The sequence below is a fragment of the Liolophura sinensis genome, chromosome 11 (genome assembly GCF_032854445.1).
Source record: "Liolophura sinensis isolate JHLJ2023 chromosome 11, CUHK_Ljap_v2, whole genome shotgun sequence".
Lineage (NCBI taxonomy): Eukaryota > Metazoa > Mollusca > Polyplacophora > Chitonida > Chitonidae > Liolophura > Liolophura sinensis.
In genome coordinates this window covers 30598035-30624820 of record NC_088305.1, presented here as the reverse complement: position 1 = coordinate 30624820, position 26786 = coordinate 30598035, and the positions used below count along the sequence as shown (strand labels likewise).

Sequence of the window (26786 nt, the reverse complement as noted above, 5' to 3'; positions counted from 1 at the left end):
TTCTGTTGGGCACAGGAAATCTTAATTGCTTAATTAGTTTCGTTTGCTTAGTTAGTATGAAGGCTGCGTGGATGTACATGGGTTAAATCAGTGTGTGCATGTGGAATCTCACAGTGTATAAGCGTTGTGTGTGTGTGTTCTTACCAGGGATTACTTTACCTTGGATATGACATGCCTGCTGAGATTTATCTAGGACCTTACCCAGACGATATCGTCACCTTATACAGGTAATTGCCTTTTTCATATACGACTTCTTTCGGAATAACATAAAAGCCGAGGTGGGTAACATAACGAATTTATTCGGACAGCATTTCTTTTACGCTTCTGCTCTAGCGACCTTCTGTAGTCTAAAAAGTGTTTTGTTAAATTTAACATTGTATTTTTCTTTCCGTGTGATAGTACAATTAACTATTTTACTGCAGTCTAATATTATGTTATGGGCAACACGATACACCTTTACCTTAACAAAACAAGTTCATCTCATGCTGGCTTCCTCTCTGACCGTCTATGGGAAAGTCTGTCAACAACCTGCGGATGGTCATGTGTTTCCGTGTGTTCCCGGATTCTGCCCGTTTTCCTTCCGCCATAATGCTGACCGCTTTGGTATAATTGAAATACTCTTGAGTACGGCGTAAAACACCAATCAAATAAATAAATACATAAATTACTTTAACAAAAAGATTTTCTGTTGGAATAACGGGACAAATCATATACACCACACATAAATAATGGTTTTAGCAAGGACATGACCTAGCTTGGCATCACGTAACGTTCTGTCTGTTTAACCGAATCCTTGTTAGAATGTGGCACTTGTCTCACATCATTGTTTGTCTGTTAATCTGTTAATTGTTAATTGTTAATCAGCTGTATCGTTCATCTTATTACCTATGTGGCTAAAATGAACAACTTGACTTTCCCTTTCAATATTCTCATGGTTGTCAGTCAATGATCACAGTGACCGATCCTTAAGCGTATTTATACCCCGAAGCATCGCTTACAGAATAAACAGAACTTAAGCAGAGGGAAGCCATTGAGTAAAATGCGGAAGCATTTCCTAGCTAAAGTAACTCGGGCCTAAGTTGTGAAGTCTGTTGTTGATTTCTACCTTTGTGGCGGCGATTTAGGAGGAAAATGGTGACATATTACAAGAGAACAGTGGTGATTCTGTCAACGATGAAAGGGTACCGCATTGAAACTAGTACGATAATGCTCTTTACTTGGCTGGTATCTACTGCCTCTGGTAGACTAGTGAGGCGGTTTGCCTCACACTTAGATATTGGTTGGTCGAAGTCTCCTCACATCCTCCAACAGCCTAGTGAAGGTACATGTACACCAACGAAGCTGTACAGCACTGCTTCTGTTAGTTTGACAATAATCTATTTTTTTTCTCATATGGGCATTGACAAATTCTTGAGTACAGCGTTCAAAAACATTCCAGTGTTATTGGCCTATTGTCAGATTCTTGAGTATAACGCCAAATAATAATTCGATTCTATGGGAGCATTGTCCGATTCTTGAGTATAGTGCCAAAGAGAAATGCGATAATTCTATGGGGGCATTGTCAGATTCTTGAGCATAGTGCCAAAGAGAAATCCAATAAATTAATGGGGGCATTGTCAGATTCTTGAGTATGTTGCTAAACAAACAAATTAATTGTATAGGGTATCGTGAAATTTTTTACTATAGCGTCAAACAGCCATCCGGTACTAAGGTGGCACTGCCAAAGTAATAGGCAAGACCTTAAGCAAGAATCTGATTCGTCGTGGTATTGTCAAACCCTTGACGTTAAACCACAATCTAATTCTCTGTGTCTTCGTGCCGAATCTGGGGAACAATCACCACAGGAATTTAAGTTATCACAGTATACTGATAACGGGCTTACCAGCTGTTTGCTTCCCCCAGGATTATGTCAACGCTGTGTCAAGCGAAGAAGACAACGAAACACAGCGCCCTACCTAACTAAATGTAAGGTGAAAACAACATTTTGTTTAAGACGATACGGTTTCATAGGACATGTAGAATCCTAAGTAAACGGTTACACATAACTGGACACTTCTTTGAAAGAGAATGGCAAAGATCCTGAAGGCGGCATTAAGAGTTCCCAGTTGCAGAGGCATATCGGTATTGAATGGACCATTGTCGCTCACTATAGACCAGGTAATACATCTAAAGTAACCTAATATTATACTTTGAATCAGCTCACACCGGACGCCAATATCATCATTGTCTGCCTTTTGTGTAACCAGCTTTGGTATTGGGCCTTCCTGAAAAAGTCACGTGATATTACTAATGTATTATTAATTATTAGTCTTTAATCATACATCGGATCATTTTTGCTCATATGATATTGATTCAGTGGAAAATTATTTTAGTCTATACAACGGTGAAGAATGTCTGCCCACATGTTGTCGGAAGAAACGCATGAAGAATAACGCGTGAGAATAAGTTTCTGCGTTCTGTTTAACTTGTCCAGCCGCACACGACGTGGATGCTTTGTTTTATCGAATGTTAAACAGGTGCATCGGACTTACACAGGAGCAAAACAGTAGTGATGGCAATCTTGATCATTTGGCAACACGTTTACCCTGTGGTTTGATTAATGCCAAACATCCATGCAGGACTAAATGAATAATTCGAAATACATTGTAATTCAAAGAAAATATTACTTCCCGAGCATAACATATCGTAGACATCTGGGTGACAAAGCAGAAATGCTAAAAGTCCATATCATTTTTAATGAAATAGTTCCAGCGACACAGTGATGTTTCATTCCAGTTTTTGCGTCGCAGTTTATGGTTAGAGGTGTGTATGAAGCAGTGACGTAGTTCACAAACACTGCAGCGTCACAGTTAGATTAAAAGTACATACAATCACTGGGAGTGTATGTTAAGTGTGATGACAACACATCATTTTGAGGAATTCTAGACCAGTGATGTTAAATTGTAGTTAAGATCACAGCATTTTTTACCTAATTCTGCTTAATCCAGGGTGCTAGGGGATGTGTAAATTGCTACTGTTTATGCATTCACATGAACAGTTAGAATAAACACTGACTGAGATAAATTAACAAAGAGCCTTATTTCACCTGTTACATGTTACCATTTGCCAGCTATCACACCGTCGTCGCTGCACTCTTTTTACTCTCTATGCTGCACGTCTTTAATTATATCGGTCATTGTTTTTGAACATGATGACTTAACAGTGGCTATATTCTCGGCTCAGGTGACGATTACGTTTGTCAAAGAAATGACCAGGGGCCAGTTTCACAAAGATGTCGTACATGTGCGATAATCACACATAGGACGATGACATGGTAACAGTGACGCACAAAATATCGTACGAAAATGTACAACAAAAAATGTCGTTCTCCACTGTGTGAAACTGGGATAAGATCCACTCGTACACTTTAAAGGTGAATTTTCAGCTGGAGCAAAAGTACTTAAGCACAGAGTTCCAATATACGTATCATATGTCTGCTGCACGAGACTTTACTGCTTTTACCATTTCTCTTTTGCCATGTGGAATTCATTTTACATTCAGCAGTATTAGACTGTAAGCATTCAGCAGTATCAGACTGTAAACATTCATCAGTATTAGACTGTAAGCATTCAGTAGTATTAGACTGTAAACATTCATCAGTAATAGACTGTAAGCATTCAGCAGTATTAGACTGTAAGCATTCAGCAGTATTAGACTGTAAACATTTAGCAGTATTAGACCGTAAACATTCAGCGGTATTAGACTGTAAACATTCATCAGTAATAGACTGTAAGCATTCAGTAGTATTAGACTGTAAGCATTCAGCAGTATTAGACTGTAAACATTCATCAGTATTAGACCTTAAGCATTCAGTAGTACTAGACTGTAAACATTCATCAGTAATAGACTGTAAGCATTCAGCAGTATTACACTGTAAACATTCAGCGGTATTAGACTGTAATCATTCAGCAGTATTAGACTTTAAACATTCAGCAGTATTAGACTGTAAACATTTAGCAGTATTAGACCGTAAACAGTCAGCAGTATTAGACTGTAAGCATTCAGCAGCATTAGACTGTAAGCATTCAGCAGTATTAGACTGTAAACAGTCAGTAGTATTAGACTGTAAACATTTAGCAGTATTAGACTGTAAACATTCAGCAGTATTAGACTGTAAGCATTCAGTAGTATTAGACTGTAAACATTTAGCAGTATTAGACCGTAAACAGTCAGCAGTATTAGACTGTAAGCATTCAGCAGTATTAGACTGTAAACATTCAGCGGTATTAGACTGTAATCATTCAGCAGTATTAGACTTTAAACATTCAGCAGTATTAGACCGTAAACATTTAGCAGTATTAGACTGTAAACATTCAGCAGTATTAGACTGTAAGCATTCAGCAGTATTAGACTGTAAACATTCATCGGTATTAGACTGTAAGCATTCAGCAGTATTAGACTGTAAACATTTAGCAGTATTAGACCGTAAACATTCAGCAGTATTAGACTGTAAACAGTCAGCAGTGTTAGATTGTAAACATTCAGCAGTACTAAACTGTAAGCATTAAGCAGTATTAGAGTGTAAAAGGTAACATGACATTTTAAGTTAACGATCGATAGACGTTTTAAAAACATCACACTCCCAATCTACGACAGCAAAAATACATTAACATTTGTTTGTTATCAAGAGGTGTCTTTCAAAACACTTTCTTGTAGTTTTTACACGGCAACATGGCCAGAAAGAGCCTCCAGTGACTTGACCAGCTATACCTATGTTGTTTCTACACGTTCCCTGAATATTTTTGGTATGCTCTACACATTTGTATCTTTATCTCGACGACTCTGATTGTAATCAAAGAAACCAGCATATTCACCAGTCAGAAGTACCCCTCCTGTTCATTCGCCACTTCACTCAAACCTTTTGAATGTTTGTTTTCCCTTATCTTTTATCGACATATCCTGTCCATCAGATGTGAAAACCCTCGGAATATGCGTTTTCTAAAGATGTGTAACCCCAAGGCAATATAGGATCAAAAAGGTTTAAGTGGCGGCTGATAGCTGGGTGATGTTTTCTGATGTTGGTGTTTACTGCTATTAGCGCTCACGATGCAGTCCACTTTGGCCAGTTGCCTCTAATGCAACCGGCGAAAATTTAGTTACCAGAAAAAATAGACCTAGGGGCATTCTGACTCTTATAACAGTTATAGGCCGTGGGAACACCTCTAACGACTGGCAGACAGAATTGCACTAAGCAGATATAATATAAAATAGGGAGCGTCGGTGGACGAGTACGCGAGCGTGCCAGCGCAGCGCAATGATTCAGAAGTCTTTCACAAAGGCGGTCGTTGGGAGTTCAAGTCCAACTCATGTTGGCTTCCTCTTCGGGCGGAGGAGGGAAAGTCTGCAGCAACACGCGAAGTTTCTGCCCACCATAATACTGGCCGCCGTAGTATAAGTTAAATATTCTTGAGTACGGCGTAAATCACCAATCAAATAAATCGATTAATCAGAAGACTGTTACTGATTGAGTATCTCCACACTGCATGGATATTCATATTGATAACGGATGTTTCAGTTTTCAAACTTACAGCTGAAGCTCAGTGTTAAGATATAAAGTGAATTGATGGTGAGATATTCCGACTTTTTCTTTCAAATGAATAAAATTGGTGTGAAATTTGAACGCAGTATTCAGATGCAGTTTTCTTCTGTGTAACTGATATGCAGTTCTAAGGCTTATATCTAAAGTCAAGTACTCAGATTTACAACACCTGGCTGCAGTTTTAACCAGTTTGTGATCACATTATTGTCACATTGACAATTTTGCATATGAGCAGTACGGATATCCATGTAGCAGGGAATCATTAAAAGGCATGCAGTGGTGACACGCGCTACCTGTAAGCCTACTCCCAGATTCTTCGCGGTTTCCGCCCCCCTAGATATTAGCCACGGCTGCGCATAAGGCAGGCACAGGAATCAGCTGGTCTCAGGACGTCTGTAAGCACCAACAGGTCGATACGGCATTGTCAACAGCAGGGTTTTGTGAGGTCGATTTAGATGAAGACAGAGGTCAAGCGAAAGCATTTGACATGTAGAATGCTTGGAGAATGACGATCAATACGGGACTAATAGCGCTGTCCGGTGCGCCTTTTTTTCACCAACAGTAATGTCTTATTCAAAATGTCATAGTGAGTAGCTTGCGTGAACATAATTGCCTACACAGGCCCCTGTAAATGAGATTGGCATGCGCTTTGTTATAAACCATCCAGTTGTATTCCCATGATGTTGCAAAATAAATATACTTTCTTTTTGCAAATTAGCTCTTCAGTTCAGCCCCGTATTTATTCCTTCATTAAGAACAAATGTAAGTCTCATATCACCTAGGAAAATAAAGCGGGACAACTATCCAAATTTAATGACCTTTCGAATTTTAAGAAACTGAAGACCGTATAAGTTGCAATAGTTGCAGTAAATTACTGACACCACCGAGTTTACTGGTATACAGGTATACGTATGAAAATTACCGCTAGACGACACGACTTCGTGTACAATTAGCCTATAGCTAATCCCAGGCGCATTGTCATTTGCAGTAACAAAGTAACTACACTGTAACTATAATGCTTTTGTTAGCTTGCCTCTTAAATAGCGCATGTAAATCGATACGTGTAAGTGCTGACAGTAGTTAGTATTATACAGAAGAACGGGTCCAGACACATGGTGTACCTACCTGAATTCTACTCTCCGTCCTCATATAAGTATTGGGCGGTCTTGTAGGGCAGATGTTACTAAAGTTTGTTTGAACAATGTTATGAGAAAACCTCCAGCTTTTGCAGAGCAGCAGACCATACGCTCTGCTAACCTATATTCTCCACAGAGTTATAATAATCTAACGGCCAGTATATAGAGGTAACGAGCAGTTAGCTACAGAACCACACCAGGTAGGTTACGCGCAGGCTGCGCACAACCCACGGTTGTAAAGACAAAACAGGAGATCATTACGCTGCAGTATAGTCTCTGGCACAACATATCACACTGCGGATACCTCTCATCAATATTCAGGTAAGAATAGGAATATAGGTAGAATTACAGGTGCAAATCCTGGATTAGGAAAAAAGAAAAACAACATCTAATGGCGGGTCACCTATGCGATCGTGCGTTTCGGTCCACCTCATGCTGGCTTCCTCTACGGTCGTTCATGGGAATTTTTCCTCTGGGCTCTGCCCGGTTTTTTTTCCCACCATAATGCTGGTTGCAGTCGTATAAGTAAAATATTCTTGAGAATGGCATGAAACTCCAATGAAATAAATAAATGAATCAGATAAGCAAAGCAGTCTTTCTAGAACTGTGCGATATATTTATCGCATGTAGGCCATGTTAAATGTATTGGCTTGTTTCACAATGAAGTAGTAGCTTATGTAAGGGTGCTCGTACAACCCCACTAAAGTCATTCCTTTGGTAGCCGCTCCTTATGTTGGCTTGTCGCATATCAGTAGAGAGTGGGACGTGGTATGGTGGTTAGAGACGCTTGCCATTGAATCGCTAGGAAACACAAGGTGCGGGTTCAAGCCCGATCTTTGGCGGGTAATCTTCAGATTCCCCGCTCTCACTGCTTGTTGGACCTTGCTGACGTGGCCGCTTTCGCAGTCTAACGTTAGTTAAAGATCACCTTTCTTCCACCAATATGGTGTATGTATCTGTACGTCACAAGTGACGTCACAAGTTCGTCAGTAATTTGGCAAGTCGTTGGTTTACGCCGGACACTACAGTGTTTTGCACCCATTAAACTGACCGTCGTCTTCATACCAGTGAAAAGATTTTGAACAACAATGAAATAAATAAATGTCACAAATAAGAAAGTAACCCAATGCTGGAGGCAACTCATTCATCTCATTTTAGTTCGATTCGTGGTTTATCTGACATAACCGAATGCCATAAAACGGCGATATGTACTGTTTCCGAAACGCCTAGGGTAACATGTGATAAGTAGAGAAGAAGGAATTTCTTATTGTAGGTGTGTATAAGGAGTTGGATGTTTGAAGAAAAGGCATAACGCGTAGGTATATTGCTCCTTGCCAAAAACAGGTCTTCGTTCGTCTGTAATGAAATGTTTTTTTTTCGCGCCCTAAATTTTTGATTGTTTGACTTTAGAGATCTTATTGTTACCAAATCTGATTACAACACCAGCAGCATTTTGAGCTGATTACAACACCAGCAGCATTCTGAGCTGATTACAACACCAGCAGCGTATTGAGCTGATTACAACACCAGTAGCAATTTGAGCTGATACAACACCAGCAGCATTTTGAGCTGATTACAACACCAACAACATTTCGAGTTGATTACAACACCAGCTGCATTTTTAGCTGATTACAACACCAGCAGCATTTTTAGCTGATTACAACACCAGCAGCATTTTGAGCTGATTTCAACACCAGCTGCATTTTTAGCTGATTACAACACCAGCAGCATTTTGAGCTGATTACAACACCAGCAGCATTTTGAGCTGATTACAACACCAGCAGCATTTTGGGCTGATTACAACACCAGCAGCATTTTGAGCTGATTACAACACCAGCAGCATTTTGAGCTGATTACAACACCAGCAGCATTTTGAGTAAATCTAAACCAGTGACGTGTTATTTACTGCCCGTAACATCACTGTATCCTTAACATAAATTTTACCTCTTACAACCATGGATCTGAGGATGTGTGATATACTACAAAGTGAGCAGTCACATGAGCTCCTGCAGTTATAAAAAAGAGGGTTTATTCTACCGGCTTACGTGTGACAATTTGCGGACTCTCACTCTGCCTTTACTTTTCATCCCCTAAGTCTTTTATGTTAAATTAAGTTTACTACATTTCAGTCGTAAAAAGTGTTTTCTTTTCCTTTAAAAAATACACGTGATCCTCGTAACAAACGACATTAATTCTCAGATTGAACTCTACAAGTACACATTTTCTGCTTCATAGCTTTAGGCGAAAGGGCCATACATTTTTACCATGTCTGTCAGTTTCCCTGTCCCAGCTTAAGTTCTCGGCACTTTTTCAGCGTCTATGAGAACTGAAACCTTGATACTTTGGTGCCCTAGCAGATCAAGCTTGGTTACGATGTATGTATTTATTGTGAACTTCAACTGTTCGTGCTTGATTTTATGCACTTTCATTGTAAGTTACTGAACGTGTTCATTATAGGTTACAGCACTTGAAATGACCCATTTTTCCCCCTGGGAACCATTAAGGCACTAAGCCCTAGGAACCGATAGGGCACTAAGTTCTGGGAACCAGTAGAGCACTAAGCCCTGGGAACCAGTAGGGCACTAAGCCCTAGGAACCGATAGGGCACTAAGTTCTGGGAACCAATAGGGCACTAAGCCCTGGGAACCGATAGGGCACTAAGCGATACTTTCATACATATATCCCAGTACCTTGCAAATTGTTTAATATGTTCTCAGCACAATGTGACGGAAGGTTATGTAATTCTTGAAAGGTGACAAACTTTCAAATAAAAAAACAGCTCCTAAATCCATCGTATTGCTAAGTTTTTCTTCACTGGCTATGCGTCTGTTATGTTGGTCTGTTAAAATCCGGGTTATGGACGAGACATTCTCAATACACCTGGGACCAATTCACAAAGCCATGTCTGACTCTAGGTTAAAATTTGAAATATCGTTTTATAGCTTATTTTTGAGCTCTAAAAAGAGACGTTTGGACCACGTCATCAGTGCTTCCTTACAAAAGCGTATCAAAATCCAAACATTAACCGTTGCGATGAAATTTTAATCTTTGACTGAAGTCAGAAATAACTTTGTGGAACCGGCCCCCTAACAACTACATAAGGTAGTGACGGGTTAATGCATGACTGTAGTTGTAAAATCTTGGTTTTTTGACTGATGCGTCCTTTGTTCCTTCATACATTCAGCATACATTCAGGAATTATTGAAATTAAAGGAGAAAAAAAACATTTAAAGAGAAATCGAAACAAATGTTAAAAATCATATTTACAAATAACTTTCACACTCTATCATATGAAAGAGGGTTTCCTCTTGGATGCTCGATGGACGGGAAAAGCCAGGAGAAAACAACACTAAGGTGTTCTAAGTACAAGTGGCATTGAATCGTGGGGATTTCCTTAAATATCAAACAAAAATGGGTTGGAGAGACATTTTACAGACAACTTCACAAGCAGATGAATGTCACATCAAAAGTGTTCTAATCTTGTTCGTCGTGAATTCCTTTTAAGACTTCAAACATACTCATACAGCATAGTATTTCTGTGAGAGATCCCATCACCATGACTTGAACAAAACATAACCGTACGCCTTCGGTAAGACCACAACATACATAGATCGATTTGTACCGCACGAGATACATGTTGCCCAAGGCAGAATGTAGCCTGAGTTCACCGACTATAGCATGATAAACTGCGAACTACCTTGTATATCATCATATACTGTAGACAGAACAATCAATACTGTCTTCCTTCTGGACAGTATTATATAACAATGTTTGTCTGTGAACACACCCAATGAATGATATATCAGTGGGGATCATTAGCGCCATGTATACGGCCGTGCCAGACTGTGTAAACTTGGGCGGTTTCATTGATATTTCTTTGATGTGTGCTCTTGATCTTCGTCATCCCTATAGTTTATTTACTGTGGTCGTTGGTGAACTCCGTCCTCACGTGGTTTTATTTACGTGACAAAGGCCAGGGTCATGAGTACCGGGAATAAACCAACGCCTATCGGCACTTACCTGGCAAACCTACTGGTTTTAAGTCGATATTCATTGCTTAAAGCCTTTCATAAATAATTTACAGCCTGTAAGTCCATGGACTTCTGTTATAATCCGCTGTAATTCAAAACTTGAACTTCATATACACAAGATCAGGTTCAATATAGATTCGAATGCAGTTTCTAACGTCTTTGACCAAAATCAGATGGAGACTTGGGCAGCTTGTCATGGTTGAGTGGTTAAGGTGTTTTTTTTTTGGTCAAAATTTAGAGTTTTAGTTGTTGTGTTCTACAATAAAAATATTAAACATCTCGTAATAGGAAATTTTGTTAAAACTCGCAAACAATCATTATCAGGGTGTAGCATTATAGGATGTTGTCAGCCATATTTTACATGCAAATGGTAGACGCTAAGCTGGTCCTGCGATCTCATTGATGAAATTAATTCGGAAATTTCCAGACCATTTGCATAAAATAAAGGAGTTATTAAGAGAAATAATATATGCTGCTATTTTTTTCTAATTGTTTTCAAATAATTTTCTTCATTTCCCTTTAAATCACAGCCATCGTTTTAGACAAGTTTTTCAAGAATCTTTTGATGTAAAAAGCCAACATATCCTACTTTAATGGCTGTTTCTTATTATGTGTCGTAAACAAAATATTTATTTCCCTTCGCTTGTTTCCATTGGCTTCATATAGAGTTACGTAATTTTACATGGATTTGGCATGCTTTTTAGCATTGAATTAGGAGACAGAACGTTTGTCCGACTAGAAGGTACGCCCACACGTCGCCTGCTGTGCTTGTCTGCTCAGTGACATGTTTACTACAAGCCAGATTTCCTGAAGACGCCTCTCACTTCCGTGACTTGCTTATTCAGGCGTACACGCCGGATAAAATGCATGTGAGTAAATTTCCTTGGAAGGAAAGGCATGGAAAGGATTTCCGCTTTCCGCATGCGCGCTGCGAGGTTCGGCTTGTGGTCGACCAATTCACGGAGTATCGTTTGAATGGCCGAAGTGACCAGAATCCAGTTGAATGAAGACCATGGCGGCTAAAGATCAGATCCTGCCAGCGGTAAAAACGTAAAGACGCCCTCCAGAGTTGCAGAGACGATATCACTATATGTACACAAGCCATTAACTATCTTATCCTTGGATAAGATAATATTATATCTTGTCTTCTCAAGGTGACAGTGTCTGTATTAGCGGGCAGAAATCATGCTCCAACAGTTACCCACATAGCTCCAGAACGTGCTGCCGTCTCGATACATTAACGGACGCTTGATATGTTTTGTATCATGCTCTAACAGTTACCCACATAGCTCCAGAACGTGCTGCCGTCTCGATACACTAACGGACGCTTGATATGTTTTGTATCAAGCTCTAACAGTTACCCACATAGCTCCAGAACGTGCTGCCGTCTCGATACACTAACGGACGCTTGATATGTTTTGTATCAAGCTCTAACAGTTACCCACATAGCTCCAGAACGTGCTGCCGTCTCGATACACTAACGGACGCTTGATATGTTTTGTATCATGCTCTAACAGTTACCCACATAGCTCCAGAACGTGCTGCCGTCTCGGTAACTAACGGACGCTTGAGTACCCAATCAATCTTTTGATCCCGTCTTCCCTAATTGAGACAAGGGTACAGTGACATTTACCCAGTATCGCTCCAGCCACTGAACCAGCTACAGTGGTCGCGACCCGTCAGTCCTATTATCTAGAATCCAGTAAGAGTTCTTATCCAAAACTTTGGCGGCTCCGAACTCGCCGATAATTAAGCTGAAAAGTGGCGTCTAACATGTCCAATCGTCTGTAACCGGTTTAATACCAAGCTTGTTGTGAAAGGAAGTGTCAAATGTGGGGTGTGTTAAATTTAGCACTTTAGATATTGCATAAGTATATGGCGTTTGGGTATACTATACATGCTGACGCCCTCTGTGGTCGGATGCGGGAAGGCCCGCAGCACCCTGCGGAGGGTCGAGGGTTTCCTCCAGCATAATGCTGACCACCGTCGAATGAGTGACATAGGTTTGTGTAAGACATCGATTGAATGATTAAATGAATCAAAACACATGTAGTTTCACCCACACAGCAAGTTCATGGAACCTAAACCTGGTGTGTTCAAGCGATAAAAACAACATTTTTATACACACAACAAGGTCTCTTTACCTAATAAAGGAAAGAACATATGAGTTCACAGCTTTGGGCCGTCTTGACACAGGTGGGAAGGACTTTTGCGAGTTCCCCTTCGAACAAGAGCAAATTCACAATTCCTCTTACACATTGCAAAAAGTTAATGTCTAGTTGGATGAAAGCCTCCGGCTATGGAAACGGCCAATGTTAAAAAATAGAATGTGAACAATTTTACCGACGGACGGCTGTATTTTCGCAGATAAAATGATATTTTAGGAACGAATGTGGAACCCATTTAACAAGGAGCGCATGCGCTACTTACACATGTCATGTATGACGACTTGATACCGTCATCCCTGGCTGTCATAGATCGCTCTGTAGTATTTTGAAAAAGGACTTGGCTGTGTGGATTAGTCAGTTTTGGGTTGGTTACGAACCATGTTTGAAAAGGAAAAGTTAAATCACGCATTCTTAAAGCTTAACTTGGTTTCTGCAGCGACTGTGAATACCTCTGAACACTGGGGAATGAATAATAACCATGTCATCCAGACTGTCTGTGAACAATTCACTACCGAGTTCATCTTAAGCGGCTTCTTTTACATACATTTTTGTGATCTAGTACTTCTTTAACTTTTCAATTTATCTGTTTTCAGATGAACAAATGGTCTGAAGCCTTACGCGTTTTTCTGGGGAGGTTTGGATATTGGATTCATGCGACGGATTAGTTTAGGTGCTTTGGAGGGTTTCCTCGTTCATCGGGAGTAGTCCTTATCGGCATTATCCAATCGGATTACAGTACCGACGATAAAGTGGATTAGCCGGACAGCAGTTGCCATGGAGATGGAAGTCGTACAGTTCATGGCGCTCTTTATAATGATGATCTCATCTCAAATGGGTAAGTTTGTGGTAAACGGCGATATTATTCGATTATCCCCACTAATCGATGACAACAAGGCAGTTCATCGCAATTGTTCCTTTCGCTGTCTACATCCTGATACTACTAATATCTGGCGGACACCTTTAACATTATCTGCTTCACTCCTCCCTTGGGGCCACGTATGGGAGATGGATATTTTACTTCATTATGTCCTTTCATGAAGAGTTCATGCCACGCTCATGCCTCTTCGGTCGCATGCGACAAGGTCTACCACCAACCTGCGGATACTTAAGGGTTTCCCCCAACCTCTTCCCGGTTTACTCCGTCTTATAAGTTATATATAAATTCCAATGAAATAATTATGAAGATACATTAGGTGAACTGGACTCCATACCACGTTTTGATATCTAAAAATGAACATTGAACTGACATAAACATCGTACGGATTTATCTCCAGGTTCATACCATATGGGGACTTTTATCAGTTAGCGCGAAAACTAAAACATGACGTCATTAAAATATATTTTCACTTTTATAGATATATTCTTTCAGTTCAGAATATCGACTCTGTCCTTCGACTTAAAAATAATCGTAAATAATGAATTTAATACTCATAATAAGAACATTAAGAATATCTGTGGATGGCCGTGGATTTTCCCCGGGCTCTGCCCGGTTTCCTCCCACCATATTGCTGCCCACCCACTCTGTAAATGAAATATTTTTGAGTACGGTGTAAAACACCGATCAAATAAGTAAATCAGCTGACGAAAGCACCGCCTCTCTGGACATGGCAAATATAACGAGCGGTTGGGAAATTCTTTCCATGCATTGTAACTATGTAGCACGCGCAAATTTGCAATAGTTGCAACATCGCGCGTTAAGCTGATCTCATAGGTGAATGTCCCTTGTTAAAAGATAGGATGTCGACAATTTGACCGACCGACTGACACACCGACCGACACACCGACACACCGATCGACACAACGACCGACAGAACGACCGACCGACACCGACAGACACACCGAACGACACAACGATCGACTGACACATCGACCGACTATCATAACGACCAACTGACACAACGAATGACCGACACAAAGACCATCACAACGACCGACACACAAAGGACACAACAACCGATGCAACGACCAACCTACACATCGACCGACGCACCGATCGACCGACACACCGACCGACTGACACACCGACTGACTGACACATCGGCCGACGCTACGACCGACACACCGACGGACCGACACAAAGACTGACACACCGACGGACCGACACAACGACCGACGCACCGACCAACCGATCGACACAGCGGCCGACACTACGACCGACACGACGACCGACTCAACGACACACCGACCGACACAACAACCGATTGACACAACAACCGACCGACACACCGACCGACTGCACAGAGTGATTTATACAGCTTGTTGTCGTAGTTAATGTAACCGACAATATACTTAATAGTACCACAGCGCGTGTCCGGAAGGAATCATTTGATCACTTGTTACCCGTCCATGCCGACCGTTGGTGTCATTCGATAACTCATTTTTACCACACACCCTTCCTAACCCCCGACTAATTTATCATGCCTTTCGCCAGTCTTTCATTCGATAACTCATTTTCACCACACACCATTCCTTACCCCTGACTAAATTGATCATGACTTTCGCCAATCTTTCAAAAGTGATCTTGTGGTGTCTTTATGTACATCGCTAATTGAAACACGGTAATATCTAGCTAAGTTCTTGGCTAAATTCAATCCCAACTGGCCCACGCTGTTTAATGACTGCACTGTCTTCATCTTATGATAGGGACATAATTATGTTAAAAGTAGCCAGTGTATGTTTTTTATACCAAGTCCAGGTATAATTAGCGACTGGTTTATTGGGGTTTTGAATTATTTATAGCGTACTATCTGGTTTGCATCCGCTCTTACTTTTCCAAACATGTTGTCAGCAGTTCTTTAACAATCAGCTGGGTGAACACTTTGTATTCGATGTTGATTTCGTACAAAAGAGATTAAGGCAAATTGTCATGATTCTAGGAGATGGAGAATCCAGACGCTTGTCTTTAAAGGTTATGTGGATGCGTTTCTGCATTCAGCAGTGGGTTATTTCTATCCACTGCTAAATACTGATTACAGGTAAGTCTGGTTGTGATCACTGGAGCTCTCCAGAATGATAATGTTTACCAATGGCAAGTTTCTTTCGTCGCAGCATTCGCTTGTGGTTGCCTTTCTTCTACTTATTTACTTATATCTTTGGTGTTTTATGCCGTACTCAAGAATATTTCACTTGTACGATGGTGGCCAGCATTATGGTGGGAGGGAAATGAACCACGGGAAACCGACGGCCACCTACAAGTTGCTGAAGACCTTCCCACGTACGGCCTGAGAGGAAACCAGCGCGAGCTGGACTTGACTGGTGTGTATAATCCCTATAGACCTCGGGCGTTAGGGAAAGTTCTCCCTCCTCCAATGAAATAATTCCACGATTAGTTCTAAGGGATTGATTATATGAGCGTAGACGGCGGCTTGGGGATGTCCCGATCATTTACCTGCTCCGCGCCACGGATGAGTCAAAATAAAACACACAATTCCCATGCCTCTCCAAACCGGCGAAAGGCGATTTCTTTCTGTAATCTGTTAATTTTCGGCACGTACACAACATGAAGATTGGGAATATTAGAACTGGCTTTAAAGAGGGTTATAACGAAGTTAAATTTTCCAGAGCCGAATACAAAAGGCTGTTTTTCAAACATCCGGAAACTGATTTAAAGGGCTTATTTTATTGGATCCCCGTTCGAACCATGATTACCTGGCAAGTGTTGTATCAGGAAAAATCTGCCACAATGAACGACTGTCGATTGAGCTTTAAAATTTAATTTCAGATATAGATTAAAGTAAAAAGTCCATTATAACTATGGACTCTGTTGGTAGTCAGCTGACGATAAATTCTGGATCTGCTATAATAAAAGAGCTAAAGTTTTTGTCATTAAGTCACGGCAAAGCCAAATTTCCATTGTTCTCTTTCTTATAACTTGAATACATATGTAATGCGTTACTAGTATTCACCACTTCATTCCGAAGGCAGGGACGAAAATAAGACTGTACATCTTAGGCTTGAAATGTGTTGGGCAGGAAAGGACTGCCATTGGGCTGGGTCTACCGTACACGTCAAATTATTAATTATTTTACACATTCTTTACCTTATTAAGAAATAAAATGTAGTTTGCCATGCTCAAATCATGAAGGTAATGCACAGCAGGTGGTAGTTGTCCACTGTTTGCGGCCCCACGTTTTGAAACAATGGACAACTTCCGCCTGCTGTGCATTATCTTGGTGATTTGAGCATGGCAAACTACGTTTTATTTCTATTCTAACATTGAGTTATAAAATAATGAAGCCGTGCGGCGAAAAATAACACCGAAACAACCGTTCTGTCCTTTTTTTGTTAATATGTAGCGGTCTAAGTTGTTTTGTTTTGGTTATTGGAAGTCCATACCAATGGAATGGGTGGGAAATATATCATCCAATCAGAGAGAGGCACGTGACACTTGGTGACCAATAAATGCACATTTCAAGCCAGCATCTCTCCATGTCAGTTCGAGCTCTAAATTCCAACATAACAGTTATGCGACGACAGAGGAATGATGATTGTAAGTCAAACTAATAAATATGTCAGAAGTGATCGATTTATTTCGTAAAGAAACGTGTAGATTCAGTTGTAGCCTACATGAAAGGTGCTTTCTAAGATAGTAGCGTTTCCAAGAATTTGATGACCATGCGGAGCCCATTTCGTCAGACTCAGGCCTACAACTTCTTGAACTCGGTTCATACTTTGTGTCTGGGAGACAATAGCTCCCATCGTGTGCATGTAATAGCAGCAGTCCGCCGCTTGTGGAGGGGCTACAAGTAGGAGAGCGTTAAAAAATGCATCGTTGCGCATGTTGCGCGCATCCAGATGTAGTATCTAGAGGCTTGTTGTTTGATGCCACATCTTTATATCTCATACATGGGATAAATGCCTACTGGCATCATGATGTCATTTATGGGAAATAATTCACCTTTAAACTTAACTGAAATATTCCTGAGTACGGCGTAAAACACCAATGAAATAAATAAATAAATTACACGTAACTGCATAACCATTTATATGTAAATTCATTTTGCCTTTGTCCTCGGAAAATGTGTGCTGTCAAATTTTGAAGAAAACAGACGTTTTGACAGCACAACCTAGCCCCCTATTTTATAAGCAAAATGAAACCGTCCCAGCGTCCATGACGAGGACAGCAACTGTGTATAGATTGTCAATTTGAGTACACTTCGCTCACCTTTGCTCTTAGTGTTTAAGTTTTTGGAGGTATGTTAGAATTTTGCTTTATCCACGGGAGTAAGAGGGTCCATAAGTTGCTACTTTTTAATCATTTATACGAACAGTCTTACTAAAACTATAATTTAGGTAATCTGACAAAAGGCCAATTATCACATCACCGTCACTGGTCTGGTTTAGCTCTCCGGTGTATAGTCTTGTATTATCGGATACACGGGTTTTATAAGCAATTATAACATGGATATATTTTCTGGTTAGATCAGGGAGAAATTCACCCGTGCCTCTATTTACAAGTGAATCGTTACCCAATGCAGCGATGGATAAGTTCACGCAAAAAACCCCCTCCATCAGCCATTAGGCTGAGTAATTACTTTCAAGCCATTTGTTCGAAGACATTGACAAATAAGAATAGCTCAAAAGCAGACAGGCGGTGCAGTTAAACACTGATCTCAGCACCCTCTCCCTCAGAGTCACCATAATGCTGGGTCTCTTCCGGAAGAGGCCTCACCATCAATAAACAGTGCGCTCACAAACTGGATCGCTGCTCTCGTATACAGTATCTCCCGCGGGTATCCTTAGTGCGCTTTGGTGACCATGTGATGAAGATAGAGGCAGAACTGGAATTTTGTGATACTCCACAATGATTTATAATTCGGGAATTTTACTCGAGACCGTTTTTTCGTTTGTTTTTTTGTTTGTTCTGATTTAACTTCTCATTCAAGATTGAAAATGATTCCCCTAGAATATCAGCGGTTAAGATTTCAGTAAAGGTCTACTCCAATTATGAAGACGGTTTTGAAAACATAAGACGCTAAACTCGCAACAGATGACACATTCGTCAAAACGAATGCGCCTGTGGTTTCCAACTACAAACCTTTCCAACTTCAAATGTTTCCAACTTCAAACATTTCCAACTTCAAATCTTTCCACCTACAAATCTTTCCAAATACAAACATTTCCAACTATAAACATTTCCAAGTACAAACAATTCCAGCTTCAAATCTTTCCAACTAAAAACATTTCCAACTACAAACATTTCCAGCTAGAGACCTTTCCAACTTCAAATCTTTCCAATTACAAACATTTCCAACTATAAACATTTCCAATTACAAACCTTCCCAACTTCAAATATTTCCAGTTACAAACATTTCCAACTACAAACATTTCCAACTACAAACCTTTCCAACTACAAACCTTCCCAACTTCAAATCTTTCCAACTACAAACATTTCCAACTTCAAATCGTTCCAACTTCAAACATTTCCAATTGCAAACATTTCCAACTACAAATCTTTCCAACTACAAACCTTTCCAATTACAAACATTTCCAATTACAAACATTTCCAACTTCAAATCTTTCTAACTTCAAATCTTTCCAACTTTAAACATTTCCAATTACAAACATTTCCAACTACAAACCTTTCCAACTACAAACATTTCCAACTACAAACCTTTCCAACTTCAAATCTTTCCAACTTCAAACATTTCCAATTACAAACATTTCTAACTACAAACCTTTCCAACTACAAATCTTTCCAACTACAAACATTTCCAACTTCAAATTTTTCCAACTACAAACATTTCCAACTTCAAATTTTTCCAATTACAAACATTTCCAATTACAAACATTTCCAACTACAAACCTTTCCAACTTCAAACATTTCCAACTGCAAACATTTCCAACTTCAAATCTTTCCAATTACAAACATTTCCAATTACAAACATTTCCAACTACAAACCTTTCCAACTTCAAACATTTCCAATTGCAAACATTTCCAACTGCAAACCTTACCAACCTCAAATCTTTCCAACTTCAAACCTTTCCAACTTCAAATCTTTCCAACTACAAACATTTCCAACTTCAAATTTTTCCAATTACAAACATTTCCAACTTCAAATCTTTCCAACTTCAAACATTTCCAACTACAAACATTTCCAACTACAAACATTTCCAGCTTCAAATCTTTCCAACTAAAAACATTTCCAACTACAAACATTTCCAACTACAAACCTGTCCAACTTCAGATCTTTCCAACTACAAACATTTCCAGTTACAAACATTTCCAACTTCAAATCTTTCCAACCACAAACATTTCCAACTTCAAATTTTTCCAATTACAAACATTTCCAACTACAAACATTTCCAACTTCAAATCTTTCCAATTACAAACATTTCCAATTACAAACATTTCCAACTACAAACCTTTCCAACTTCAAACATTTCCAATTACAAACATTTCCAACCACAAATCTTTCCAACTACAAATCTTTCCAACTACAAACCTTTCCAACTTCAAATCTTTCCAATTACAAACATTTCCAACTACAAACATTTCCAACTTCAAGTATTTCCAACTTCAAACATTTCCAACTACAAACATTACCAAATACAAACCTTTCCAACTTCAAATCTTTCTAACTGCAAACATTTCCAATTACAAACATTTCCAGCTACAAATATTTTCAGCTACAAACCTTTCCAACTACAAACCTGTCCAACTTCAAATCTTTCCAACTACAGAGCTATGGGCTGAAGAACAAATAATAACTATGTACTAAACAACAGTGGATACAAATCTCTGTTAGAGTCGATGGAAAGCAGCAGGGGACAAAGATTTCATCTATCGTCAAAACTGATAACTTTACCGAGCCTTACACTTGAAAAACGCCTGTGCACAAATTTGCACTTGTGATATCGTGTTGTACATGCCATTGTGGATATGCTGCACAAATTGGACACTCTTACACATTTGTTTTAATGAGCAGTATAGAAACATTTAGTGAGTAGTTTCAAATCATTTCCGGTCTTCACCGTCATGGCTTTGAGAAACAGCTTACGATACAGCCATAATCAGTTTGATAATTGCTTGACTGACATAATTACACCATGTTCATATTATTTACCTCTTGACAGAATTCTCCATTTTTCAGAAACATCCTTAATATCTGCAAGCTTCAGCCCGTAAGGCTTTTGTCACGCACCTTCACACCTCTGACAATGGTATTTAGAAACGATTTAGTTACATTGAAATATTGAAATGCTCTGTTTGTTTCATGTCCCGATACTTTGATGCTTGTTTTGATGGATGGGTCTCACCTTCTAGCATTTGTTAGATCCTGCGTGTTGTGTGACGATTTCAAGCAATGTCACCAGTTATCGCTGCAAAAACTAATGTGCCTATGCTATTCCATCAAACGCCTTCATTCTAAGTTTCTTATATTTTACAGTGAGTATAATTCTCTTGCAAGCAGATGTGGCCAGAGCATCCAGAATCCACTCTGCTTTATGGCTGTGCCTAATCCCGCTTAACCTGGGGCTAGGAACATTATACTCACCGTGTTGAATTAGCTCACCACATGAGATTTACGAATAGTTGCATTCAAAGCGCAACTCAGATACATGCTTTATCATAGACTACTTACCATACTATCATGGTACACGATTGGAGTACTGACTTTACTCAGTCGCCTAGAGCATTCCGAGAGGAATGCATGATTCTGTCCTAATGTCGTGCTCTATATACATTCTTAGTTCTTTTGTTCTTTGTATTATTAGTTATTTTGGGAATGGGCCTTGTGATTTTTGACCTGGAACTTCCAGTTTCGTTCACTGTTGGTATAAGATTATCTGCTTTGAATCATAGATCCATTTACCCGTACCCTGGGAAGACGGTGTTTATTCGTACCCGGTGAAGACTGTGTTTATTCGTACCCGGGGAAGACTCTGTCAGTATTTACACATCTCAAATGTGGGAGGTTTTGGAAGGAGATTCAGTGCGTAAATTCTGGTCTGCATATTAACCTCGGTACGGTTTAGTCCTGAAGCTAGTCTAGCCCAGGGGTCAAACCTGGGTCAAGATCTTCGACCACAGTGGTCAATCTAGAGAACATCAGCTGCAGATGAAGAAGTGTGGTTCATCACAGTGCCTAAGAAGCTGCTTATCTGACCGGTCTTAACAGTGTGACGGCTGAAGATGACACACTGATCGATCGTTTCACCACGACTAGTGTTACTCACGATGACTCCTCCTGCCAGGAAATGTCTTCATGGAGTCCAGCAGATGGTCACCCGAGACCAAATAGGCGATAAGTTTATTGGCGATGGTCCTTTTGTGAACATGTCAGGATGGTCCCCTGGAGTTTACACAGTAATGACTGAATGCGCACTCTGTAGCTCACTTAACCTGGATTCTGATCGAGGCCTAGATACTGGGAAAGTTCTTTAGGTAGCAATAGGCCCTGTAACAGGCTGCTAATTGATTATTACCCTGACTGTATCCGACGGTTAATCTAATAATTCCCCTCTTCATGTTTTATCTGAAGGATGTCTAAAGGTGGTGATGATGTCGACCACAATAAAAGACAATGGTTATTCTGGTTCCTAGTTGCGACGCTCATATGTTTGTGACCCTTGTTTGTGATTTCCTTTCTTGAAATAGGTACCTGGCTCAAAAGCCATCACTTTGCATATCGCAATACGTGAGCAGATTGGTTGACTTCAACGACTTTTCCCTGCGATGAATGATATAAAGATATAATCAATGATATAAAGTTGGTTGTTTACGTGAGTTAAATGTCATTACCTGTGTGTGGTATCAACTGCGAAATTACCAAAAAACAGAGGTGTCATGAGGATTTTCGTACATAATACTTTATACATTTGTGTGAGAAGTAGACAGAGAGAGTTGTAATGCAGCTTAACACTGATTCTTTTGAGCTTTTCTTTGTCGTTATATTTCTTGTATATACCAGAATATGGTCGAATATAAATTTACCTGTATTTAACATCAAAAGATCCTTACACTCTAAAAAATCAGCCAGTTATGTATCATATTCATTGCCAGTCAAGTCGATATATTTAATCGGGGTTCATCTCAACTCATCAATTTATCGAGGCAAGGTGACTCTCCATCTCTACAATGACTCAAGGCTTTATCACTTCACCTAGAAAACGTTATGATCATGGTGGTCATTATGGTCGGAGCAACTGACCGCGTCCGAGAGAACTGTTTTGTAGAGGTCGTGGTTGAGATCAGAACTTTTCCTCACCCTTAGATATAATTAATTGGACAGTGTTATATAAACCATTTGTAGAAATTCGACTTCTGGAGATCCCTCAAGAAATAAGCGTCTTGCTGACCTAAAGCCATGCTTGTTCTGTTTTCTGTTGACTATTCCTTTTTGGTGTTTCATACACTCAACAGATACATAACCTGACCAAATTATGAATGACAATTATGCTTATTCATAACCGAGTCTAAATACGTTGCCAGATGACACAAGAGCTGTAGCAGTCACATTACTGACGAAAGTAAAGCTCTGATCCAAGAAAAAATATCTTTTGGCCGTACAAAGCAAATGATGTTGTGATAGGCAGGTCACAATTTCCACTGTGTCTCCTTTTATGTGGCTCATTCTACCACGGCTGTTCTTGTACCATGTATTTTGCATCGCTTTTGTTCGTAGTCATGCTCTGTTGCGAGAAGCCATTACAGTAAAACATGAGTGTGGTAATTTTAGCCGAAAGTCTGTTGTTTGAGTGATGCTGGAATGTATTCTGTCATTGCAGCAGATTGTTCTGTTAAATATAACACAATTATTCTAATAATTCAACATAAAGATGACATTAGACTAACATGATATATGATGGAGTTTCACTGGCAGAGTTTTTGTCTACACCCGCGTTGGCTTGAAACGCTTTACACGATTTGCTTGGGTCATTATAGTTTAAATATTTTTCTACCACAGCTGTTCTTGTTTCATCGCTTGTGTACGACGTCACGTACTTTCTTCCATTGTTCATATGTTGAAATCAACAACATAGCAATCTCTTTAATTACCCATTGTTGATCATTGTGCTTGATAACGGTATTAGTATATAGTATACCGAAACGTCGCCCACTGAACAAATAGAAGTTGTGATCCGTATATTTGCTATGTTAAGTACCAGTCCTATTTCTGTACATTTTTGTATAATCTTAGTATCTTGGAATTTTAGCATAATTATGCATCAAGAAGAGCACACACGTTCTTTATTTTATTATTTATTTATTTGATTAGTGTTTTACGCGGCCAGCATTATGGGGGGAGGAAACCGGGCAGAGCCCTGGGGAAACCCACGACCATCCGCAGGTTACTGGAAGACCTTCCCACGTACAGTAGAGGAAGTCAGCATGAGCAGAACTCACAGCGACTACATGGGTGAGAGGCTCCTGGGTCATTACGCTGCGCTACCAACTGATCCACGAACGCCCCCGCACGTATAAATATACATTATGATTAAGCATGAAGAACTTTCATATATACGTATATTCACAGACAAATTACAGCGACATGTATTCTGTTCATTATGTCTGTGTTCTTGCAGACAGTGTGGTTGGACTGAGATGCTGGCAGTGTATAGCAGACAACTGTTACTTAGACCCGTCGGAGAACTACAAAGCCACTCAGAAGGAATGTTTACCCGGAAGCTACTGTCAGGTAACAGTTAGTGGTTGGTTTCTTGATGAATCGTTCGTGGTGTTGTTTGGTTGGCCTATGGCTTCATTAGCTTCGTTTCCAGATAGACTGATAGTTTTTTTCCCTCACACATGTACATGTACGTCTTATTGATTCGTAAAGTAGCAGAACGATCCTTTCATGTTAACTGTGTCATGTTAATGCGTTAGATTGCTGGTAGTAATAACTTAAGTAGAATTGATATACTGATGGTCAGTCACTCTTTAAACTGTCCAATGATGCATTAAATCTGTGTTAATTATGTATTTCGTACAACTCCTCTCAGTGGCCCATTTCGCCAGGACGCCAGACTTGAAGGCGTCAAAAACTGGATTATCCATAATGCAGCATGTACAAATTATTTTTATAGAGTTTTTCCCACTCTTTAATAGATTGTATACATTGACAATTGATTAAGTACTTTTTCTCCGATGCTATAATGCTCAGTGCGTTTTACACATAATTTGTTTTCTCTCTTCAGAAAGTTATTTATTCTGATCGCTTCAACAACACCACAAATCCCATCTCAATCGTCAGGAGCTGTTCTAGTCGATGTACCGACAAAGACAACTCCCATAACTGTACGCTTTCAAAACGAGGATGCGTCACGAGACATTGTTGCCAAGACTCTGATTTCTGCAATGGCGGAGCACGGTTCGAGTCTACATGGCAGTTTTTCTTGGGATCAATCTTGACGCCATATTGGCTGGTCCAATATGCAAGAACGTTTGCACATGGATGATAAGAATGAGGAACTCTAACATTGAAGTGCTATAATGACATTTTCTCAAAGAATCTCTGTGGCAATATCAGGGATCTTTGAAAGCGAGTTTTTATGAATACAACTTCTTACGAATGTGTGCATGTGTTTGATAACACAGAAGACAAAGTGGTGCGTACCGATGTTCCTGTCACAGATTTTTTGGGACAGCAGCGCCATAGCTGGAGGATTAAGTGGACTGTCACCGTGACATTATGATTAATCAGTTTACAGATGCAAGAAGAACTGTGTGAGGAGCGTATTTGCCGTTGTTCAACAACAACATATCTGTGATATTTCTGTGATCTATATTTCTGTTGTATATAAGCCATGTGCCAGTAGATGAATGCATCTATGTTTATACGTATGGGACGGGGCAGCTGTGTGCGTTCCTGGTGCGACATATTGTCACTAATCCACCACGGACAGCGACTAACATTTGTGAGTCATGTACATGCTGCTGAATAGTAGTAGAGATGCAATGCAAAAAATATAGTGTAACTTGTGTGGCTTTTACATATAATTAACTCGTATTAAAGACTAACTTTAAGATTCCAAGTAAGCGTAGTTAGTTGTGCATGGAGAATAGGTAAGTCTGTAGGGTTTTATCAGCGGACCGTTTAATGACGACAGCAACTGACACTTGTCTTTTTTCTAATGTTCACGCTATTTGCTATTTAATAATTGAATTTCTGACAGTGACAGCAGGCAACTGTAAATACATTTTCTTAACTTTGTCAATATTGAATTTGTTTTAAATTTCTTAAAAGCAGTTTGCTCTGGGTGTAAGTATTTATAATCAAAGCGTGACTTCAATATGGCTTCGTGTTTGACACCGTTCCACATTTTAAATTGTGCTAAAACGCCTCCACGCCTAGTTTAGGAGAATTGCAGTTCTCATACCAATGAAAACATAAGAGTGTTCCTCTTAATTCCGACATTTGCCCTTGATGAACTAACTTTATGGAATACTATTTAGAATTTGTGATACAGATATTTTTTCCCGGAAACATACCATTCGAGTGTATGCATAGCCATTCCACTTTATCACTCGAGTGTTTTTTTCAAGGAATACCTGCTTCAACTCTGAACCGTTTAATATATATATATATATATATATATATATATATATATATATATATATATATATATATATATATATATATATATATATATATATATATATTTAATATTCCTTGGATCACATACAGTTACATCCCTCAATCTCCGACTGTTTGTCTTGGAGATAACGTCCGATCTTTAATTGGCAAAATCTACTGAGGTAGACATTTCCAGAAAACAACAGTAATTTAAAATCATTGAGAATCTGGACCTATTCGCCAGCTCTTCTAAACGTTTCTCATTTTGCCAAATTCATGAACTCGTTTGTGAAATGATGTGTAGGATCCCCTTGGCTCTGCTGAATTAAATCCGATCTCAGGACGCTTTAGGC

The 26786-nt window shown here is 39.6% G+C and overlaps 1 protein-coding gene across 1 annotated transcript; it reads left to right on the top strand.

The window, feature by feature from the left end:
- The first annotated feature begins 100 nt into the window (after positions 1-100).
- Positions 101-26074, top strand: LOC135478014 (uncharacterized). The gene is made up of 4 exons (XM_064758267.1): positions 101-227; positions 13507-13748; positions 24443-24555; positions 25055-26074. The coding sequence occupies exons 2-4, from the start codon at positions 13688-13690 to the stop codon at positions 25313-25315; spliced, it is 435 nt and encodes a 144-aa protein (XP_064614337.1). The 5' UTR covers positions 101-227; positions 13507-13687; the 3' UTR covers positions 25316-26074.
- Positions 26075-26786: the final 712 nt, after the last annotated feature.

What these genes read in the sequence shown, in the direction of transcription:
- LOC135478014 (XM_064758267.1), top strand. Translation starts at nt 13,688, where the DNA reads ATGGAGATGGAAGTCGTACAGTTCATGGCGCTCTTTATAATGATGATC. An exon ending in GATGATCTCATCTCAAATGG is followed by an intron (nt 13,749 to 24,442) that starts GTAAGTTTGTGG and finishes GTGTTCTTGCAG; the next exon opens with ACAGTGTGGTTGGACTGAGA. An exon ending in TACCCGGAAGCTACTGTCAG is followed by an intron (nt 24,556 to 25,054) that starts GTAACAGTTAGT and finishes TTCTCTCTTCAG; the next exon opens with AAAGTTATTTATTCTGATCG.